The following is a 19,460-nucleotide window of genomic DNA, read 5'->3' on the forward strand; positions in this document are numbered from 1 at the left end:
AAAATATGTCACCATGTAAGGGGAGAGACTAGCAGGGCCAAGTCCCTCGGGGTGAATCAAGATTTTCAGCAGAAGGCAGCAGAAATAAATTCCAGCTAGCTCAAATTCAAGAAACTACTAAGAGTGCTAAAGAGCTGGGCTTGAGGTATATAACCCCTATCACATCACAAAACGGGCACAGAAAGGACACCACTGTCCTCGCCTATGCTAAGCTCTGGATGCTGCTGCCTGGGCCAGTAGCCCAGCCAGTCCTGACGCTGTGCCCATGACCTCAGTCTTGTCACCACAGCTCCCACCAGAGAAAACTGCTCCTGGGCCTCCCCAGCCCAACTTGTGGGCATCACTGGCTCTCTGGAGGAGATGGTGTGAACTGGAAGAGCCTGGGCCTTAGCTGGAAGAGAAACCTGGAGAGCAGCTAACATTTTTGGCAGAAAATGGGGGCACTTCCCAACCTTAGAAAAGGGTTCAGACAACAAACACCACAGTAGGATCTGGTCTTATAGTGGTTTTATTATAATCTTATAGTGGTCTTAAATGGCCATGCATGTTTTAAACTATTCCTCTCTTCAGGAAGTCAAGTTTTAATTTCCTCTCCCCCACCCCACCCCCTACCTTGACTGGCCTCTACAGAGTGATTCAGTTCTGACAACTAGAATCATGTAGAAATGACCGAGTATGATTCTCGAGTAAATCATAAAAGACATGCAGTCAGTCTTTCTTGGATCACCAGCTATGAAGGAAACCAGCTAACATGTCCTGAGGACACTCAAGCAGCCCGGTGGGAAGGCTTGTGTGGAGAGACGTGAAGGGCTCCTGTCAACAGCCAGCCAAATGTTTGTTATTTTAAGCCATTAAGTTTGGGGGTAATTTGTTATACAGTCATAGATAACTAATACAGGTCTTTATTCTAAAAGCAATGGGAAGCCACTGAATGGTTTTAAACAAATGGAAGCAGAGACATGATGAATTTGCTGACATGTGGACAGATGAACAGTATGGTCTAAGAGCCAACAGAGGGTGGTGGGGACACAAAGGAGGGAGGAATAATTTCTCCTGGGGAAGATATTTATTAAGAGCCTTTTATGTATAAAGAGTTTGGGGGAAAACAAAAGTCAAATTAACTTAAGGAAAAAAGTATTTGGCTCACATAAATGGAAGGTTCGAAGAGGTAATGGCTGCAGGCATGGCTGGATCCAAGTACGCTCAATCTCTTGGCCCTCTTGTTTCCTGTGTTGGCTTCACTCACAGGCAGATTTACTCAAGCAGCTCTAGACTTCCATATTCATGCCTCAGAAACCTCGGAGAGTGTTAGCTTCCCATTAGTTCCAATAAAAGGCCGAGACAGCCTCTCACTGGCCCAGCTAGAGCCGTATGCTCATCCCTAAACTGGTCATAATAGGCTGAAGGTGGAATATCTTCATTGTCCAGGTGAAGGGACACATGCCCACCACAGGACCAGGGGGAAGTGTTGGCTCTACCCAAACCTCGCATGAATTCAGAGTATGAGGGCCAGGACCTCAGAGAAGATGGTCCTGTTTCCACAGAGAGGGAAAGGATTTAAAAGTCCAGATCAGGGTGGTCAGAAAGGGTCTCAGAGAAGATGGAATGCTTGAAAGGAATCCAGAAACCCAAATGGCAGGCATCTGGTGGGATAACTGGAGGGAGAGAGGGAAGGAGGGACAGGAAGGAAGGATAATCCCAACATGAAGAACAGCAAGTGCAAAGGCATCAGATGTGAAAAATCAAGTCTGTTCAGTAGGGAGTTCAGTGCAGCTGGAAATCAGAGAGGGGAAATTGGACAAGAGAGGGCAGTAGACACCAGTCTGGAAGGGTCCTGAGTGCTAGGCTAAAGAGCTGGGGATACCAGTGGGTGGTAGGGAGAGAGTAGTTGAAGCTGAGGAGTGACTGGGTTAGGTTTGTGTTTTAAGCAAGTCACCGCAGGGCCAATGAGACTGGTGATACAGAGACTGTATCACCATTAGGCATTTGCCCAATACTCAGCCACCCCTTCTTTTTAATGGATCCAGGTTTTGTTAGGGAAGACAATGTGTCCACCAGAATTAATATATGTACTTCCCAGCCTCCTTTGCAGCTAGCCATGGCCATGTGTCACAGTTTGGTCAAAGAAATAAAATCAGAAGTTGCTGGGTACATATTCAGCTCTTTGTGGCTTCTTCCTTCTTCCTGCCTGAACACAGATGTGATGGCAGGAGTTGAAGCTACTATTTTGCAACAATGAGGTAAAAGTCTAGCAACCAGAAGAAACCACAATCCTGATGACTTCAAGATGACCTTCACCTACCTCCAGACTTGGGGCTAAGGGAGGCCTGAGGCTGGCAAACCACAAAAGCCCCGAGACACTTCTGGTCCTAATATGCCAGGACGCGGGCTAACAGTATCTGAGACCAGGCCTGAGGGGACCAAGAATGCTGCTGAGACTCTGGGAGGTAGCAGGATTGACCCAGAGAGACCCTCATATCCCTCGTAGTCCATTCTTATCCATCATTCTAGGTTCAGGGGCCTCCCTGAGAACTCTCCCAGACTACCAACATCAGCACCAGGCTCCCTGCCTCTGCTACCAAGGTCCTGGGCAGACTGTAATTCCTGGCTTTGTTGTCCCCAGAGTAGAAACTGGATGTAGATGTGCCCAATGGGTGGCTTATGAGGAGATATGAGGACTGGAGGAGAGAAGACCCTCATAGTCCCTCCCTTCTGGTCTCAGGAGTATATTTCCCATACCTTGGACCAGGTCCTACCTAGGCCCATAGTTGTGAGTATTAGTATTGGCTATTCTTTCCTGAACATGAGCTGTGTGCATCATATTTTAGACACATCATTATCACATTGAGCCCTCACAGAAGAGTTGTTCCCATTTTATGGAAAATGAAACTGAGGCTTAACTTAAGTGACTTATCTAAGGTCACAAAGCTTTCAGCATTCAAATAACTTATCTGTCTGACTCTAACACTCAGCCTTTCACCACTCAATAGCTGTCAGTGTCACCTCCATTTTGCAAGCCAAGCCAGACCTCCCCAGAGCCTATGGGAGAAACCAGAAGAGAAAAGGTCTGGGAAAAAATGGTAAAGTGATACTAACTGTCAATTCTGAGTAGCAACTGCTAATCTATTACCCTGGGTACTTTTTCCTTATTCTAAAACTTCTTCAAAATGAAAATTGTTTTAAAAGAAAAAATGAAGGAAAGAAGAGCAGAAAGCACAAGACTGGGTCAGAGGATGGGGCCAGGCCTGTGCTGGAGTGGGGCCTGGGCAGGGGCTTACGGCAGCCCTTCTGCACAAGAGCCCCAGTGTTCCCCAGGCCCGGCTGCCATCCAAGAACAACATGGTCGGCACCAGGCAATGTCTACCCCCCTCCCCCTAACTCTGCTCCCAGGCAGGTGGGGGGTGGGGCCTGGCCTCAGGAGTCCCTCTTGGCCCAGCCTTGCAATCCAGGATCCCAGAGCCTGCCAACCCCTGCCTTGGGCCTGGCACTTCATAGGTAGCCCATCAATCCTGGCCAAATGGGCAGAGAGAGCAATGCCCAGCCCCAGCTCCCATACATACTCACCTTAGGTGAATCGCCACTTTTCCAGGCCACAGAGAGAGAGAAATGCAGACAGACAGTGGGCTGATGTATTAGCACCAACCATCCCAGCTCTGTAGACAGTCACCCTGAGCTCTCCCTCCCCTTTTTGGCCCAAGGGAGTAGGGTTCACGGCTCACTTCCATTCAAGTTCACTTGCTATGTGACTTTGGACAAGTCATTCTGTCTGCCTGAGTGCCTGCTCTGTCACCAGCAAAAGGGAGCTAAGGACTCCTCCCCCATTTGGCTGGAGGGAAGGATCAAAGGATATAATGGATGGATAATACCTTAGCCTAGCCCGGTGCCTGGCATACAGTGGAAACTCAGTCAACATGAGGAATTCTTCTTCTCGACTTCCTGTTCTGGTAAAACCCATTCTCCCAACTCATTCAATTCCTCCAACACCCCTGAGGCAAAGGAAGTAGGGTGAACCCATTCTGGGGCTAAAGAAATTGAGGCTGAAACAACTAAAGACAAAATCACAGAATGGCAGGCTCCTGAGCCACTGTTAGGAGTCGGGTGTGTGTGTGTGTGTTTGTCCATGCATGTTTGACCATCTTTGAGAAAGGTTACAGATGTGACTGGTGAAAGATTGTTAGCAACAGAGCAAGACCGTGAAGGGAAGACAGGCTTGGGTGCCTCTCCCAGACTCCCCCCGCATGTCTCCTTCTGTGCTCTGTGTACTTATCTATCTTTCCCTATTACTGTGTCAGCAGCTTTAACCCCAGGACTTAGGACAGTATATGCTACATAATGAACCTTCCATACATGCTTGGTGAATGAGTGAATGAATGAGAGACCTTGTGAGAGAGTGTCAAACTCTGCACAGGCTCAGCGTGAGAAGCTGTGAGTGTGGGAGGAGGGCTGGACGCACGTGTGCCGAGGCAGGGAGTGGGGGTGGGTTGTTAGGCTGAAGGGCTTGGGCATCTCGGGGGACACGGAGGTTGCACAACCTGGACTATGAAAGCCTTATTCTGCTTTTGGCTCAGGTAAACCGGGAAAGTGCCTGGAAGTTGAATGAAAGCTATGTGGGGTCCAACTCCTGCTGGCAGCTCACCCCACTGCCCCCCCACTAACCACATTCACGGAGGAGCCAGCAGAGGACCAGCAGTGGGGAGCTGAATCCGGGAGGTCTGAGGCCCTCTCTGGGCAGGAGGTTCCCATTTGCTTCGGAACCTCATCTTTCCAGGGTGCTCCAAGCGGAAGGACCCTCATGGGGGAATCAGGACAAACAGTTTTTAAAAGCTAACCAACTATTTTCTGGGAACTCTGCTCAATATTCTGTAATAACCTGAATGGAAAAAGAATTTGAAAAAAGAAAATACTGTACACATATAACTGAATCACTTTGGTATACACCTGAAACTAACACAACATTGTTAATCAACTATGTTCCAATTTAAAATAAATAAAATATTTTTTTTAAAAAGATAACCAACTATTTTCTGATTTGTCTTTGGGAAGAGACCCTTCTTTTGTTTGAGAGGGAAAAGGGAAAAATCACTTTGATGGCCTTTTAGGACTTCCCTGGTGGCTCAGATGGTAAAACATCTGCCTACAATGCAGGAGACCTGGGATCAATTCCTGGGTCGGGAAGATCCCCTGGAGAAGGAAACGGCACCCCACTCCAGTACTCTTGCCTGGAAAATCCTATGGACAGAGGAGCCTGGTAGGCTACAGTCCATGAGGTCACAGAGTCGGATATGACTGAGCAACTTCACTTTCTTTCACTTTAGTTATGCAAAGGAAAAGCCTCTAGTTCTTTGGGAGTCAGGGTGGAGAAAGCTGGACTCCTCTGCATAACAAAGAGAAAGGAAGCTACTTCTCAAGGGCAGGGTCTCCACCAGCCTGGGGGCTGACTGGGAGGCGAGACTGAGCCTCCACTACAGGGGTTCCTTTCTCCTGCAGAAATCTTAAGAGGAGCACAGGGCTTGGACTTAAGGTGAAGACTGGATAGAAATCAAAGGTCAGCAGACCAATGACACCATATTTTCAAGAGAAGTGCTCCCAGTTGAGGCAGACCTGAGCCAGAAGGGACATGGTGGATCTATTCAGAGTCCACCTATTGTGTACCAGGCAACTGAGATATAATGGTATGGCCTATGGGCCGTTCCTGCCTTCTATTTACAGAATTAGCTGTTATATTTTTTGAACATGTAGTGAGGGAATAACAAGTCCTAAATAATCACAGCTTACATGATAAAGCTAGTGCTATATGTCAGTCAGCATTCTGAAGGCTTGGGTTCAGCGGTAAAGAATTTGCGCACAATGCAGGAGATGCAGGAGACACAGGTTCAATCCCTGAGCCTGGAAGATCCCCTGGAAGAGGGTGTGGTAATCCACTCCAATATCCCCTTGGACAGGGCAACCTGGCGGGCTGTGGTCACAAACCACTAGTTTGTCCTCTTTATCTGTGAGTCTGTTTCATTTTGTTATATTCACTAGATTGTTTTACCTTTTAGATTCCACATATAAGTAATATCATACATTATTTGTCTGTTTCTCTCTGACTTATTTCACTTAATACCCTCCACGTCCATTCATGTTGTTGCAAATGGCAAAGTTTTATCCTTTTATGGCTGAGTAGTATTCCATTATATATATAGTAGTATTCCATTGTATATTCATATATATATATATATATATATAAAATATCTTCTTCATTCATTTATCTGTTGATGGATACTTAGGTTGCTTCCATATCTTGGCAACTGTAAATAATGCTGCTATGAACATTGGGGTGCATGTATTTTTTCAAATTAATGTTTTCTTTTTTTTCCATATATACTCAGGAAGGGAATTGCTGGGTCACATGGTGGTTCTTTTTTTCATTTTTTGAGAAACCACCATACTGTTTTCCACAAGGACCCCACGAATTTATATTCCTACTGTTGTGTATGAGAAGAACATGTCTACTTTTTGCGACCACTTCTTGAGAATGATACTATCATACCTGGTTTACTGATGAGAAAATGTAGACACAGGGATGGAGTAACTTGGTAAGGCCATGTGTCATGGTGCTACATTTGAGTTCTGCAGTCTGTGCTCTAAATCACTTCACTACCTGCTTCTTTCCCATGCTCACAGGAGAAAAGACATGGAAGAACCTGGCAAGTTCAGAGGGCTTTTCTGGGGACGTGAGCTGAGATGTAAAGAATACGCCTGCCAATAGGAGGCATGGTTTGATCTCTGGATTGGGAAGATACCCTGGAAAAGGAAATGGCAACCCACTCCAGTATTCTTACCCGGGAATTTGCATGGACAGAGGAGCCTGGTAGGCTTCAGTCCATGCAGTCGCAGAGTCACACATGACTTTTTGCTTGGTTTATTCAGTTGCTAAATTGTGTCCGACTCTTTGGGACTCCATGGACTGCAGCACACCAGGCTTTCCCATCTTTCACCACCTCCCGGAGCTTGCTCAAACTCATGTCCAGAGTCAGTGATGCCATCCAACCATCTCATCCTCTGTTGTCCCCTTCTCCTCCTGCCTTCTATCTTTCCCAGCATCAGGGTCTTTTCCAATGAGTTGGAATCAAGTGGCCAATGTATTAAAGCTTTAGCTTCAGCATCAGTCCTTCCAATGAATATTCAGGACTGATTTCCTTTAGGATTGACTGGTTTGATCTCTTTGCAGTCCAAGGGACTCTCAAGAGTCTTCTCCAGCACCACAGTTTGAAAGCATCAGTTCTTTGACATTCAACCTTCTTTACGGTCAAACTCACATTCATACATGACTACTGGAAAAACTATAGCTTGACTATATGGACCTTTGTAGAAAAACTAATGTCTCTGCTTTTTAATACTCTGTCTGGATTTGTCATAGCTTTTCTTCCAAGGAGGAAGCGTCTTTTAATTTCATGGCTGCAGTCACCATCCGCAATGATTTTAGAGCCCAAGAAAGTAAAGTCTGTCATTGTTTCCATTGTTTCCCCATCTATATGTCATGAAGTGATGGGACCAGATACTGTGATCTTCGTTTTATGAATGTTGAGTTTTAAGCCAAGTTTGTGACTTAATGACTAAACAGCAAATCAGACCTAGAGCAGAAAGATTGTTTCAGAAAGTGGTACCATTTGTGCACAGTCCAGAGGTAGGGTGGGAGCAGGGAAGAAGTAAGGAAGGCTTCCTCTGGAGGTGTGGGCGGGGCCAGGTCAGGCCAATAATCTCTACAGAAAGCTATTGAAAAGTTTTAAACAGATGGTTGTGGTTGATTCCCTGGTGGCTCAGACGGTAAAGTGTCTACCCACAATGCGGGAGACCCTAGTTCGATCCCTGGGTCGGGAAGACCCCCTGGAGAAGGAACTGGCAACCCACTCCAGTACTCTTGCCTAGAAAATTCCATGGATTGAGGAGCCTGGTGGGCTACAGTCCATGGGGTCGCAAAGACTCGGACACGACTGAGCAATTTCACTTTCACTTTAAAGATTGTGCAGAGAAGGATGAAGGTTAGGGCAGAGACTATGATGATTGTACAGAAGACAGAGGAGCCAGGCTAAGCCAAGTTCTGCGCAGGTGGCAGGTCTGAACTGCTGAGTCTTGTTCCCTGAGGTGTAAGAACCAAGGGACGGAGCGATGGTCAAGAACTTGGAAGCCTAGCCCAGGTGTGGCAAAGGGGCGGACTCTGAAGGGGTGTGCCAGCCAGCATTGGGCCGACCCTTAGGCTACCAGGCGCAGTTGAGTTCGAGGAGTAGTCTCCAGGTAAGCGAGACGCTGTACCACCCACCAGCTGTCAGGAGCTGGTCCCGGCCGGGCGGGACCCGAGATGGGCGGGGCGCTGGGCCGTTCCCCGCCAACCCGCTGTTAGGACAGAGTTGGTCCAGGATGGGCGGAGCCCCAAGTAGGTGAAACCCGAGGTGGGCGGGGCGCTGGGCTACCCGTGGCCACGCCGCTGTCTCGGGTGCATTCCTGGCTCTGCGGCCGGGGGCTGCGCAACTGCCGAGCAGTCTTCTGTCTTCGCTGGGCGCGGGGGTCGGGGCTGGTGGGAGCTGAGAACGAGGCCGCGGAGGACCCAGGTAAGTCGGGACCTTGTGCCAGTAGCGGGACCACGGAGGTTCGAGGTGAGCCGGGACCCCGTGCAGGCCCGTGCTGCTCTCGCAGCCGCCAGGGGGCGAGCGGCAGCGGGGCTCCGAGAGCTGACCCCTCCCAGCACTAGGGACCTGGGCGTCTGCTCGGCGTGGGGGTGAAGGGGAAGGTAAATCAGTAACCCGCAGCGCACACAGGGCCTTTTGTCCCGCTCCGTCCAAAGAGCACCCTGGCCGCGGAGCTGGTTACTCATTGCCCACCGGGGCGGGGGCGGGCAGACTGTCCCTGCAGCTCCTTTCGAGACCCACCGACTGGCACTGCTCCCCAGGGTGGCCCGATAGGGGCGGAGGAAAGGCGCGCTGGTCCCTTGGCTGCTGGACGGTCTGTTCGCCCCGAATAGAGAGATGAGGAAGCTGAGGCTCCGAGAAGTGCAGTCACTTGCCCAGGCTCTCCCAGGGCTTGATTGCGGGAGGCTGGAGAACCCAGAACTACCTGATGTCAGAGTCAGACCCTTCGACCCCAGGTGCAGGGCAGTCTGTCCCGTCAGCCGCGCGGGTGACCCGACTAAGTGAGGTCAGGGTAGCCCCGGAGTGGGAATAGAATCCCTGGGCCTCCCACTCCATTCCCAACCCAGAGAGCTACATCCTTGAAGAGCAGAGCAGGGTGAGGGGATGTCACAGGGGAGGGCAATGGAAAACGAAGGTGGGCACAGACAGAGAACAGATTGTGGCATCTGAGCCAGGTAGAGAAGTGGGATCACAGAGGTATGGGCAAGAGAGAAGACATGCCCAGTTCTGAAAGCCGATGACTTCTCAGTGCTGCAGAAGCAGACTGTGTGGCCAGTGAGAATGACTGGGGCAAGGAGGGAGGCCTTGGATGCTGGATAAACAGTGTGGACTGGATGCTGCTGCACAGAGGCAGCCATTGTGGGCTTGTAAGCTGGTGGGTGTTGAGCAGGGGGGACATGACAGGCTCATAAATTTCTAAAACTCTGCTGGAGAATCAAGAGAGATGTTTGCAAAGGCCCAAGCTAGAGATGCCTGTCACATGCTCTGGGTTCAGGCAGGGAAGGTGAGATGGGCTGGAGAGGGACTGGGCAAGTGATGCCCCAGCTGTGGGGGCAGCCCAGAGAAGAAACCGTTTGAAGGGGGGATTATTGCTTTGGCCAGGGCAAGCTAAGCGCCCCCTGCCTCAGAACTCAGGACAGGGGGACCAGTGGCTGAGGAGGAGTGCAGTGAGATACCTGAGTGAGGTGGATGCAGAGCCATCAGTGACACCTGCTACTCGGGCCCAGGTGATAGCCAGCAGGCCCCTGGGACTATACTAGCCACCCTCTTCCCCTGCCAGCTGAGGCTTAGGTCTGACGGTTCCTTTTGGTGGATGGAGACATCGTTGATGGTATTTGGAGGAGAGTACCTAGATGGGGTGGGCGTGTACATCACACCTGCTAGGAACAACACCAGAACTGGAGGTGACTGGCTTAGAGCAGACGCAGGATGACAGTCATGGAGAGGGGAAAGGGAAGAAAGCACTGCAGCGTTCTGTGCGCCTGGCCCTACATATGTTCTCTTTTATTCTCAAAGCAGTCCTGTAAGGACAGCAGCCCAGAGAGGGACAGTGACTTGCACTTGGTAAGAGTCAGGATTTGAAGTTGGTTCTGTCAGACACTAGAGTCTACCTGCTTTACAAGAGCTTGTGTCACCTCTGATGGAGTTGCAGGGGTACAAAAACCAGAAGTATCCCCAGAATGCAGTTCTGGCTCAGAATTTTTCCTGGCCATGGGATGTATGGCCTTGTTAGCAGTGAGCACCCTGCCACTGCAGGGCTTCTTGGGTGGCTCAGACGGTAAAGAATCCACCCACAGTGTGGAAGACCTGGGTTTGATCCCTGGGTCAGGAAGATCCCCTGGAGAAGGCAATGGCAACCCACTCCAGTATTCTTGCCTGGAGAATCCCCGTGGACTGAGGAGCCTGGCAGGCTACAGTCCATGGGGTCGCAAAGAGTCAAACATGACTGAGGGACTAAGCACACACCCACCCTGCCACTATAGGTCTCCGAAGCTGGTCATGGAACTGTAAGCAATGCTCTAAGGAGTGGGGGTCAGATCAGATAACATCCAAATGCTGAAGCTTGGCCTTGTATTATATTTCAGGGTTTTTTTTGTTTTTTTTTTTTTTGGCTCTTCAGCAATACATTTATTCAGCAAAAAATAAATTATGTGTGCTGAGAGGGAGAAGATGTGTCTCCATTCTCTGTTTCCCTCCAAGCAAAGAATTCCAAAACTGCCCTTTTTGTGAACTTGTGCCAAGGAAGGTCTCAGCAGGACCCAAGAAGGGCAGGAAGCCCAGCCCCCTTCCAGCCCCCCCCCCAACCCCGTGCCGACCTACCATGGGGAAGCCTTGAGCTCTAGTTAACGGCAGAGCTGGTTCTAGTCTTTGCTCTGACGCTGCCTGTTGGGCTTGGACAAGTCAGCCAGCCATTTCTTGTCTCAGTTTCCTCATCTGCAAAACAGGAGCAGAGAGGCAGCAAAGGTGTGGGTCTACTAGGAGTTCTTCGCCCTCTCTGTTTCAGGAAGGCAGTCATAGGAGGCCCAGCCTGGGTCCCTGAGAGCAGCAGGAAGGAGATGCGGCTGCTGTTGGTCCTACTGGGGGTCCTGCTGGGGGCACCTGGGGCTCCAGCTTTGTCCTTTGAGGCCTCTGAGGAAACGGAGCTGGGTATGGCCTCTAAGAAGGGAGAGGGTGGCCGGGGTGGGAAGAGTGGGCCTCAGGAGGGGGCAGCTGGCCGAGCAAGGCTGGAGAGGATCCTGGCCCAGGCCCTGAGGAGGTGACAGCAGGGCAGGACTCAGCCATGGAGACTTGGTGTCTGGCTCCCAGCAAGCGTCCACCTATCTGTGTGTCCCCAAGAGAGGACTGGCCTTGCAGGGTGCGGGGCCCCGAGCTGAGCCGCAGAGCTGGTGGTGAGCCCCTTGGCCGTAGGCGTGTGTGTATGTGCGCGTGTGTGTTCTGTGCACTGGGTGTGTGGGACTTGGGGGGCCCCACCAGCATGTGTGGTGTATGCACTGTGAGTGTGATGTGCCCCAGAAGTGTGGTGTGTGCCCTGTGCGTGGCACATATAGCATGTGCCTTGTGTGTGTGTGTCCCTTAGACAGTGGCATGTCCAGTCCAGCATGTCTGCTATGTGCCGTGTGTGTGTGCTATGCACCAGAGGGGTGGCGTTTGCCCTGCACATAGCCTCTGCAGCATGTGGTTGTGTGTCCGTGAAGGGGCAGCAGGTGTTTAGCATGTGTCGAGCGTGCTCATGTCTTGTGTGTGCAGCATGTTCTCTGTAGGCAGGGGGCTGCGGGGCTCACGGACCTCTGCCCTCGACCCACAGAGCCCTGCCTGGCCCCCAGCCCGGAGCAGCAAGAGCAGGAGTTGACGGTGGCCCTTGGGCAGCCTGTGCGGTTATGCTGTGGGCGGGCTGAGCGCAGTGGCCACTGGTACAAGGAGGGCAGTCGCCTGACACCTGCTGGCCGGGTACGAGGCTGGAGAGGCCGCTTGGAGATTGCCAGCTTCCTACCCGAGGATGCTGGCCAGTACCTCTGCCTGGCACGAGGCTCCTTGCTTCTGCACAACGTCAGCTTGGTTGTGGACGGTAAGGGGGACCAGCAGAGGATAAGGGGTGCCTGGGGAGAGATTCTCTGTCCTGGGCCTCAAACGCCTCCTTCTGTCCTGGACATAGACTCCATGACCTCCAGCAATGGCGACGAGGACCCCAAGATCCACAGGGGCCCCTTGAATGGGCACGTTTACCCCCAGCAAGGTCAGTGTGAGTCCTCAAAGACCCTGCCTTCCTGCTGGCCACTGAGAACAGATCTGTGTGTGAACAGGAGGTCTTCTAGTAGACACTGAATTCTCCCATCTCCTCCTCTTCAGCACCCTACTGGACGCACCCCCAGCGCATGGAGAAGAAACTGCATGCGGTGCCTGCCGGGAACACCGTCAAGTTCCGCTGTCCAGCTGCAGGCAACCCCATGCCCACCATCCGCTGGCTCAAGGATGGACAGGACTTCCACGGGGAGCACCGCATTGGAGGCATTCGGGTGAGTCTCCAGGTTCCCTCGTCGGTGCCCTCAAGTCAAACCCACAGCTCTTTTTCTAATGAAGAAGGCAGCCGAGGGCCCAAGAAGGGGCATTAGACCGTGGACATGGACAGCTCTGGGTCAAGTTCCCACTCTGCTACTCCCTGGCAAGTGACTTAACCTGCTGACCTTAGCAACTCCATGTGTACAGTGGGAAGGATCACTGACCAGCAGGTATCAGTGTTTTAGCGGCTCATTTTCATGATGAGACCACAACAGGGTCAGTTCCAAGCTATTGTCTCAGAGGAAGCTGAGACTCAGAAAGGGCAAAAACTGGTTCAAGGTGGCCCAGCTTGGAAGAAGTAGAGCTAAAACTCAAAAGACTCAAATCCACGGTTTGGATACTTTTGGGAGCCTTCTCCTTTGTCCCAAAGTCCCTACCCTTGGCATTGGTCTCCCGGGGCTTAGAGAGCTTGAGAAGACCCCTGTGGGCACGGTTCGGTGGCCTCTCATGGACGCTTGCCTGCTCCCCAGCTGCGCCACCAGCACTGGAGCCTGGTGATGGAAAGCGTGGTGCCCTCTGACCGTGGCACGTACACCTGCCTCGTGGAAAACTCTTTGGGCAGCATCCGCTATAGCTACCTGCTGGACGTGCTGGGTGAGTGGGTGGGCAGGCGGGTGAGGGGGCGTGGGGGTGGGAGCCCTGTCCCTGTCTTCAGGTGGGACCCAGCCTGACAAGCCCGATGGACTTAGGCTTAGGCGACTCACTCAAGCTACTCAAAGTGTTCAGGTGGGGCCGAGGGAAGCACAGGGAGTAACGTGGGCTTGGAGAAGCAGGGCCCAGCTGAGGTGGGGAAAGGGAAAGACATCCAGGCAGAGGACACAGGCTGAGCCAAGGCCCTAGGCATGAGGAATACAATGCTTCTGTGGAGAGGTATATGCCTGGGTTGTGGGATTTAAGCAGAGAGCCAGACCTGGAGGGTTTTTGAGTGCTTGGCCAAGAAATTCTTGTCCCCAAAGGCAACGGGGAGCCACGGAAGGTTTGAATGGTGTAAGGAGGGGATGAACAAGGTCTGAACTGAGTATCAGGAAGGTTCCTCCCTTGAGCTGGGGGGTAGGCGGGAGGCAGGTAGGCGCACTGATCAGGGCTGACAGCCTGGCCTGGCCTCTCCCCCAGAGCGGTCCCCGCACCGGCCCATCCTTCAGGCAGGGCTCCCAGCCAACACCACGGCTGTGGTGGGCAGTGACGTGGAACTGCTCTGCAAGGTGTACAGCGACGCCCAGCCCCACATCCAGTGGCTGAAGCACATCGTCATCAACGGCAGCAGCTTCGGGGCCGACGGCTTCCCCTATGTGCAAGTCTTAAAGGTCTAGTCCCTGCTGGCACCTGATTCCACCATCCTCCCACGGGGGTGGGGAGTCCCCACCTCGCTTCCTGGCCACAGCGGGACCCCAGGCCCTGCTGTGACCCCTGAGTGTATCCCCCATCCCCAGACAGCGGACATCAATAGCTCAGAGGTGGAGGTCTTGTACCTTCGGAATGTATCTGCTGAGGATGCAGGCGAGTACACCTGCCTGGCGGGCAACTCCATTGGCCTTTCCTACCAGTCGGCCTGGCTCACGGTGCTGCCAGGTGAGCTCCTGCTGTGGTCCAGCCATAGGCTGTGACCTGCTGGGTAGAGGGAGTCTTCCCTGGTCTGTGAGATATGGATCTGGGATGTGGCGTGTGGATTTGGGATTCTGCATACAGTAACCGTGTTATGCGTGTCCTCATATGACTGTCTGTGCGACTCTCTGGGACATGGGTGTGCAGTGCTGTGCTGTGCTTAGTCGCTCAGTCGTGTCCGACTCTTCGTGACCCATGGACTGCAGCCCATCAGGCTCCTCTCTCCAGGGGATTCTCCAGGCTAGAGTACTGGAGTAGGTTGCCATGCCCTCCTCCAGGGGACCTTCCCAACCCAGGGATCGAAGCCAGGTCTCCCACATTGCAAGTGGATTCTATATTGTCTAAGCCACCAAGGAAGTCTGTGGGTATGCAGGACGGGGTATCAGTGCAGTTTTACTGGTGTGTGTCTCTCTGTGTGAGGAGCTACAAGGGCTTCAGTGAGACGGGGTGGGGCCAGCCATCTGACTGCTGACTGACCAATCAGTTTCTGTCTGTGTGTCCCCCTGCGGGCAGAGGAGGATCTCACGTGGACAGCAACAGCACCCGAAGGCAGGTACACGGACATCATCCTGTACTCGTCAGGCTCTCTGGCTCTGATCGTGTTCCTGCTGCTGGTCGGGCTATATCGCAGGCAGACGCTCCTCACCCGACACCACCGACAGCCCGCCACCGTGCAGAAGTTATCTCGCTTCCCTCTGGCCCGACAGGTATCCAGCGTGCTGTCCCCCACCTCCGTGTTCCCATAGCAAAGGCTCAGGGCCTGCGTTCCCGCCCCAGCTCAGCTTCAGCAGACCGACCAAGTCTCTCACTTTGCAGTTCTCGCTGGAGTCAGGCTCCTCAGCCAAGTCAAGCTTGTCCCTGGTGCGGGGTGTCCGTCTCTCCTCCAGCGGCCCCCCCTTGCTCGCTGGCCTCGTGAGTCTCGACCTGCCTCTTGACCCGCTGTGGGAGTTCCCCCGGGACAGGTATGCCGTGCCGAGTGAGTGTGGGGATCAGACCCTGTGCAGGAGTGATGCCCAGTGGCTGAGGCCTTGTCTCTCTCATCTTTAGGCTGGTGCTGGGAAAGCCCCTGGGCGAGGGCTGCTTTGGGCAGGTGGTATGTGCAGAGGCCTTCGGCATGGACCCCACCCGGCCGGACCAAGCCAGCACCGTGGCCGTCAAGATGCTTAAGGGTAAGTGTGGCGGCTTGTGGGAGACCCTATGACCTGGAAAGTAACAGACAGGGCTCAGGGTGCTAGTGGCTGAGGACCAGGAAAGGCTGTCATTCCCCCCACTCCTTGGGCCCAAATGTGCCACCGACCCTGGCAAGTCATTTCTGAGCTTCAATTTCCCTCACAGGTCACATGGGATAAATAACAGTCCCCGCCTCCCAGCCTGAGGTTGGTGGAAAATGACACCTAAAATCTTCACTGCTGGGGTGATGGTGACCACAAGAGTTTAGGGTGATAGGTCTGCTACCCTGTGTCAGCTTTGACCTCAAATAACCTTATTAGCCTTGAAGGCCTCCACCTCAACCCCATGATTTCCCCCCAAGATTGCACCCTCAGTCTCCCCCAGGTCCTTCCCAGATCTCCCCCTGTGTCTACCACTCTTTCAGAGAACAGCCCAAGCAGCAGCCCCAGGAGGCTCAGGACACCCGGGCGGGACCCACCATCGAGGCCTCTCGCTGCTATTCCCCAGCCCCTTCTACAAAAGCAGCCCAAACCGTTGTTCCACTCCTGCCAGCCCCTCCTTTCTGCACAGCTGGGGCCACCTGGCACTTTCTGGGAGGCAAGGATTGAGAAATGTGCATTGTGAGGTCTGGCGGGGAGGGTATGTCATTGGCCCAGGGCCACAGGTCAGCCCCAGGGGCTCAGCCCCTGGTCCTTAGCCTTCTCAAGAGAAACTAGAGCAGCTTCTTCCTGGCCTCCCCTGGCTGCGCTCTACCAGCAGCTCCCTGAACTCCCAGGCCAGATAGACGCCAGGCCCTGGTCAGACAGACCTCAGGGCGCCAGCCCACTTCCCGCCCCCAGGAGCTCCCACCCCATTCGGGGACTAATGCCAAGTCCTCCAGACGGAGCTTCCTTCCTATTCAGAGCGCTTTCCCCTCCCTCCTTTTTCCTGGTTGCACTCACTGGCAGGCCTAGCACTTCTAGACCCTGATCTTGTCGCATCCTTGCAACTGTTATGAGAGTAGGGCATAATCCACCGTCCCATTTCATACAAGATGATCCTGAGGTTCAGAGAAGTTAAGAGACTCTTTCAAGGCCACACAGCCTAGCAGGGATTCAGGCCCAGACCTTCCTGGCATGGCATTTAGGGCTCCATGTCCTGTCCCCAACCCAAAGCCTCCCTTGTGTAATCACCCTGGCTGTCATCCTCACAGACAACGCCTCCGACAAGGACTTGGCAGACCTGGTCTCTGAGATGGAGGTGATGAAGCTGATTGGCCGACACAAGAACATTATCAACCTGCTGGGTGTCTGCACCCAGGAAGGTGGGAGCGGGGCGGGGTGAGGGGCGGGGATGGTGGGGGCATGGAGCGACAGCCTTGTCAGCTTCCCTGGCGCCCCTCTCCTCTGCAGGGCCCTTGTACGTGATTGTGGAGTGTGCTGCCAAGGGCAACCTGCGGGAGTTCCTGCGGGCCCGCCGCCCCCCAGGCCCTGACCTCAGCCCTGATGGGCCTCGGAGCAGCGAGGGGCCGCTCTCCTTCCCTGCCCTGGTCTCCTGCGCCTACCAGGTGGCCCGGGGCATGCAGTACCTTGAGTCCCGGAAGGTAATGACCCATCCCCGCACTTTCAGGCCTTGTGTTAAATGCCGCCAACCTCTCCCTCTCCTCTTTTTCCTTACTGTAAGTGTCCTTGAGTCCTTCTGTACTGCCTCATCTACACGCAGTTAACACTGCATCTTCCCATTCCTTCCTCTCCCACAGGCAGGAAGAGGTGGTGCGAGAGACAAGGTGTGGGCCCTGAAGTTAGTTGGCTTACATTTCCCCTCTCTCAACTTCCCCATCTGTAAAATGGGTGGATGATTCCCACTCGTCGGGTTGCTGTGAGGTCACCTGTGCCCAGTTCCCAGCCATGTGTCCTCAATGTAAGACCTCTGCCCCACCCCCAGTGCATCCACCGGGACCTGGCTGCCCGCAACGTGCTGGTGACCGAGGACAACGTGATGAAGATTGCAGACTTCGGGCTGGCCCGTGGCATCCACCACATTGATTACTACAAGAAAACTAGCAACGTAAGGGAGGCGGGGCCCAGCTGATTGGGGCCAGGCACTGGGACCCGTGGCCCTTGGCAGCAGTGTGCCCTCTTCCCTCCAGGGCCGTCTGCCTGTCAAGTGGATGGCACCAGAGGCCTTGTTTGACAGAGTCTACACACACCAGAGTGATGTGTGAGTCCTGGAAGCTGGGGCCCGGGATATAACTGCAGGCAACCTTTGTCCTTCTAAAGCCCTTGCCCTGGGTCTGAGTGGGACCAGACTCTAAAAGAAGTCCTTATTCCCACCCCCATGGTGGATCATAATTGTGGGGTCCGCTATCCTAGCCGCAAGGTTAGGGAGTGAAGCTGTACCCTGCTGAGCCTGGGTTCTGCCTCCATCCAGGTGGTCGTTTGGAATCCTACTGTGGGAGATCTTCACCCTCGGGGGCTCCCCATACCCTGGCATCCCCGTGGAGGAGCTGTTCTCGCTGCTACGAGAGGGGCATCGGATGGACCGGCCCCCACACTGCCCCCCAGAGCTGTGAGGCCTCACCCCACTCTCCCTCACTTTTCAGTCCTCATTCTCTGTCCTAACCCTGACTTCACGGTCCAGTCATACATAGTGGTCAGCTCTCACTCATGGTCACCGGCTGGAAGGCTTGGCAGGGTACTCTTTCGCTGAATGGCCTCACATCGCATCAAACCCTCCTGCCCCTTTGCCACACCCCCTCACCCAGGCCCTAGGCTCCTTCTGACCCGCCCCTGCTCCCCCCCCAGGTACGGGCTGATGCGCGAGTGCTGGCACGCAGCACCCTCTCAGAGGCCCACTTTCAAGCAACTGGTGGAGGCGCTGGACAAGGTCCTGCTGGCTGTCTCTGAGGAGGTACTGCGCCCCTATGGTCCCAAGACCATCCCCCATCCCCATGCCCACTGCCCTCTGGGCCTCATCCCACCTGACCACCAGGGCTGACCAACACTGTTCCCCACAGTACCTCGACCTCCGCCTAACCTTTGGACCCTACTCCCCTGCCGGCGGGGACGCCAGCAGCACCTGCTCCTCTAGCGACTCTGTCTTCAGCCACGACCCCCTACCACTGAGGCCCAGCTCCTTCTCCTTCCCTGGGGGGCAGACGTGAGCAGGGGCACAGGCTGTACGGGCAGGGTCAGCTGCAAGCCTTGGGCCTCCTGGCTCAACTGCAACCAGGTGGCGCTCGACCTTGGCAGCCCCAGGCCCTGACCTAAGGGTACTATCCCAGATCTCTGGTTATGTTTTGGGGAGGTCAGTCCTTGGTCCTGGGGTCCCTAGTCTTGAGACTTCCTTCTCTGGCCTCTGGATCTCAAGCCAGAGTTCAACCCCAATCTCAAGGCCCTGTTCTTTGGAGTCAAGGCCCCAGTGTTCTAATGGCTTGTTAAGGTTCTACTTGGACTTCTGGGCCTTGGCACTCAGTCCTTGTTCCAGGGCTTTGGTTGGACCTGGCTGCAGGGCTGTCTTTACACCTCCCCGCTTCCCCATACCAAGAGAGGTCTTAGACCTCTGAACCCCACTTCCCCAGGCCTCCCCTGCCTCCCTCTGCTGCTTGTCCCAGCATCTTGATGGAAGGAGCGCTCGTGCCCACCCCATCCCCACACCGCCCCGTGCTGGCTGAGAGGCTGGTAGCCTGCCAAAACACAGAAGCAAATGACCTTTTATAAATTATTTTTTTGAAATAAACTTCTGTGTGCCTGCCTGGTGTCTTCCCCACAGCGGATGGAGGGGGAACAGGGTGGAGAGATCCCTGAGCTGGGAGTTTTGCTGGGGATGACACAGACGGAGGGCTCCACGCCAGGCCCTGGGTTAATATCCACCTCCAGCTGCCTCAGGGTGGACCCAGGAGCCTTTGTGTCCCTCTGTCTTGGTTTGTCTGTCTCAGCAGCCTCGTCGGATATATGATAGTGTGAACGAGTGCTAACTGGCAGG

General features: G+C 53.7%; 1 protein-coding gene across 1 annotated transcript; it reads left to right on the forward strand.

Annotated features, from left to right (window-relative positions):
* Nucleotides 1–11,223: 11,223 nt before the first annotated feature.
* Nucleotides 11,224–18,639, forward strand: FGFR4 (fibroblast growth factor receptor 4). Its single transcript, XM_052642518.1, has 17 exons — nt 11,224–11,315; nt 11,974–12,234; nt 12,322–12,402; nt 12,516–12,682; nt 13,196–13,319; nt 13,839–14,029; nt 14,156–14,294; nt 14,841–15,034; nt 15,144–15,289; nt 15,375–15,496; nt 16,690–16,800; nt 16,889–17,079; nt 17,421–17,543; nt 17,626–17,696; nt 17,907–18,044; nt 18,281–18,386; nt 18,493–18,639. Exons 1-17 carry the CDS (start codon nt 11,225–11,227, stop codon nt 18,637–18,639), a joined length of 2,403 nt encoding a protein of 800 aa, XP_052498478.1. The 5' UTR covers nt 11,224.
* Nucleotides 18,640–19,460: the final 821 nt, after the last annotated feature.

The sequence above is a fragment of the Budorcas taxicolor genome, chromosome 7 (assembly GCF_023091745.1).
Source record: "Budorcas taxicolor isolate Tak-1 chromosome 7, Takin1.1, whole genome shotgun sequence".
NCBI lineage: Eukaryota > Metazoa > Chordata > Mammalia > Artiodactyla > Bovidae > Budorcas > Budorcas taxicolor.

Coding starts and splice junctions, on each gene's coding strand:
- FGFR4 (XM_052642518.1), top strand. CDS start 11,225: ATGCGGCTGCTGTTGGTCCTACTGGGGGTCCTGCTGGGGGCACCTGGG. Junction 15,290..15,374: donor TGGGAGTTCCCCCGGGACAG/GTATGCCGTGCC, acceptor TCTCATCTTTAG/GCTGGTGCTGGGAAAGCCCC. Junction 18,387..18,492: donor TGCTGGCTGTCTCTGAGGAG/GTACTGCGCCCC, acceptor TGTTCCCCACAG/TACCTCGACCTCCGCCTAAC.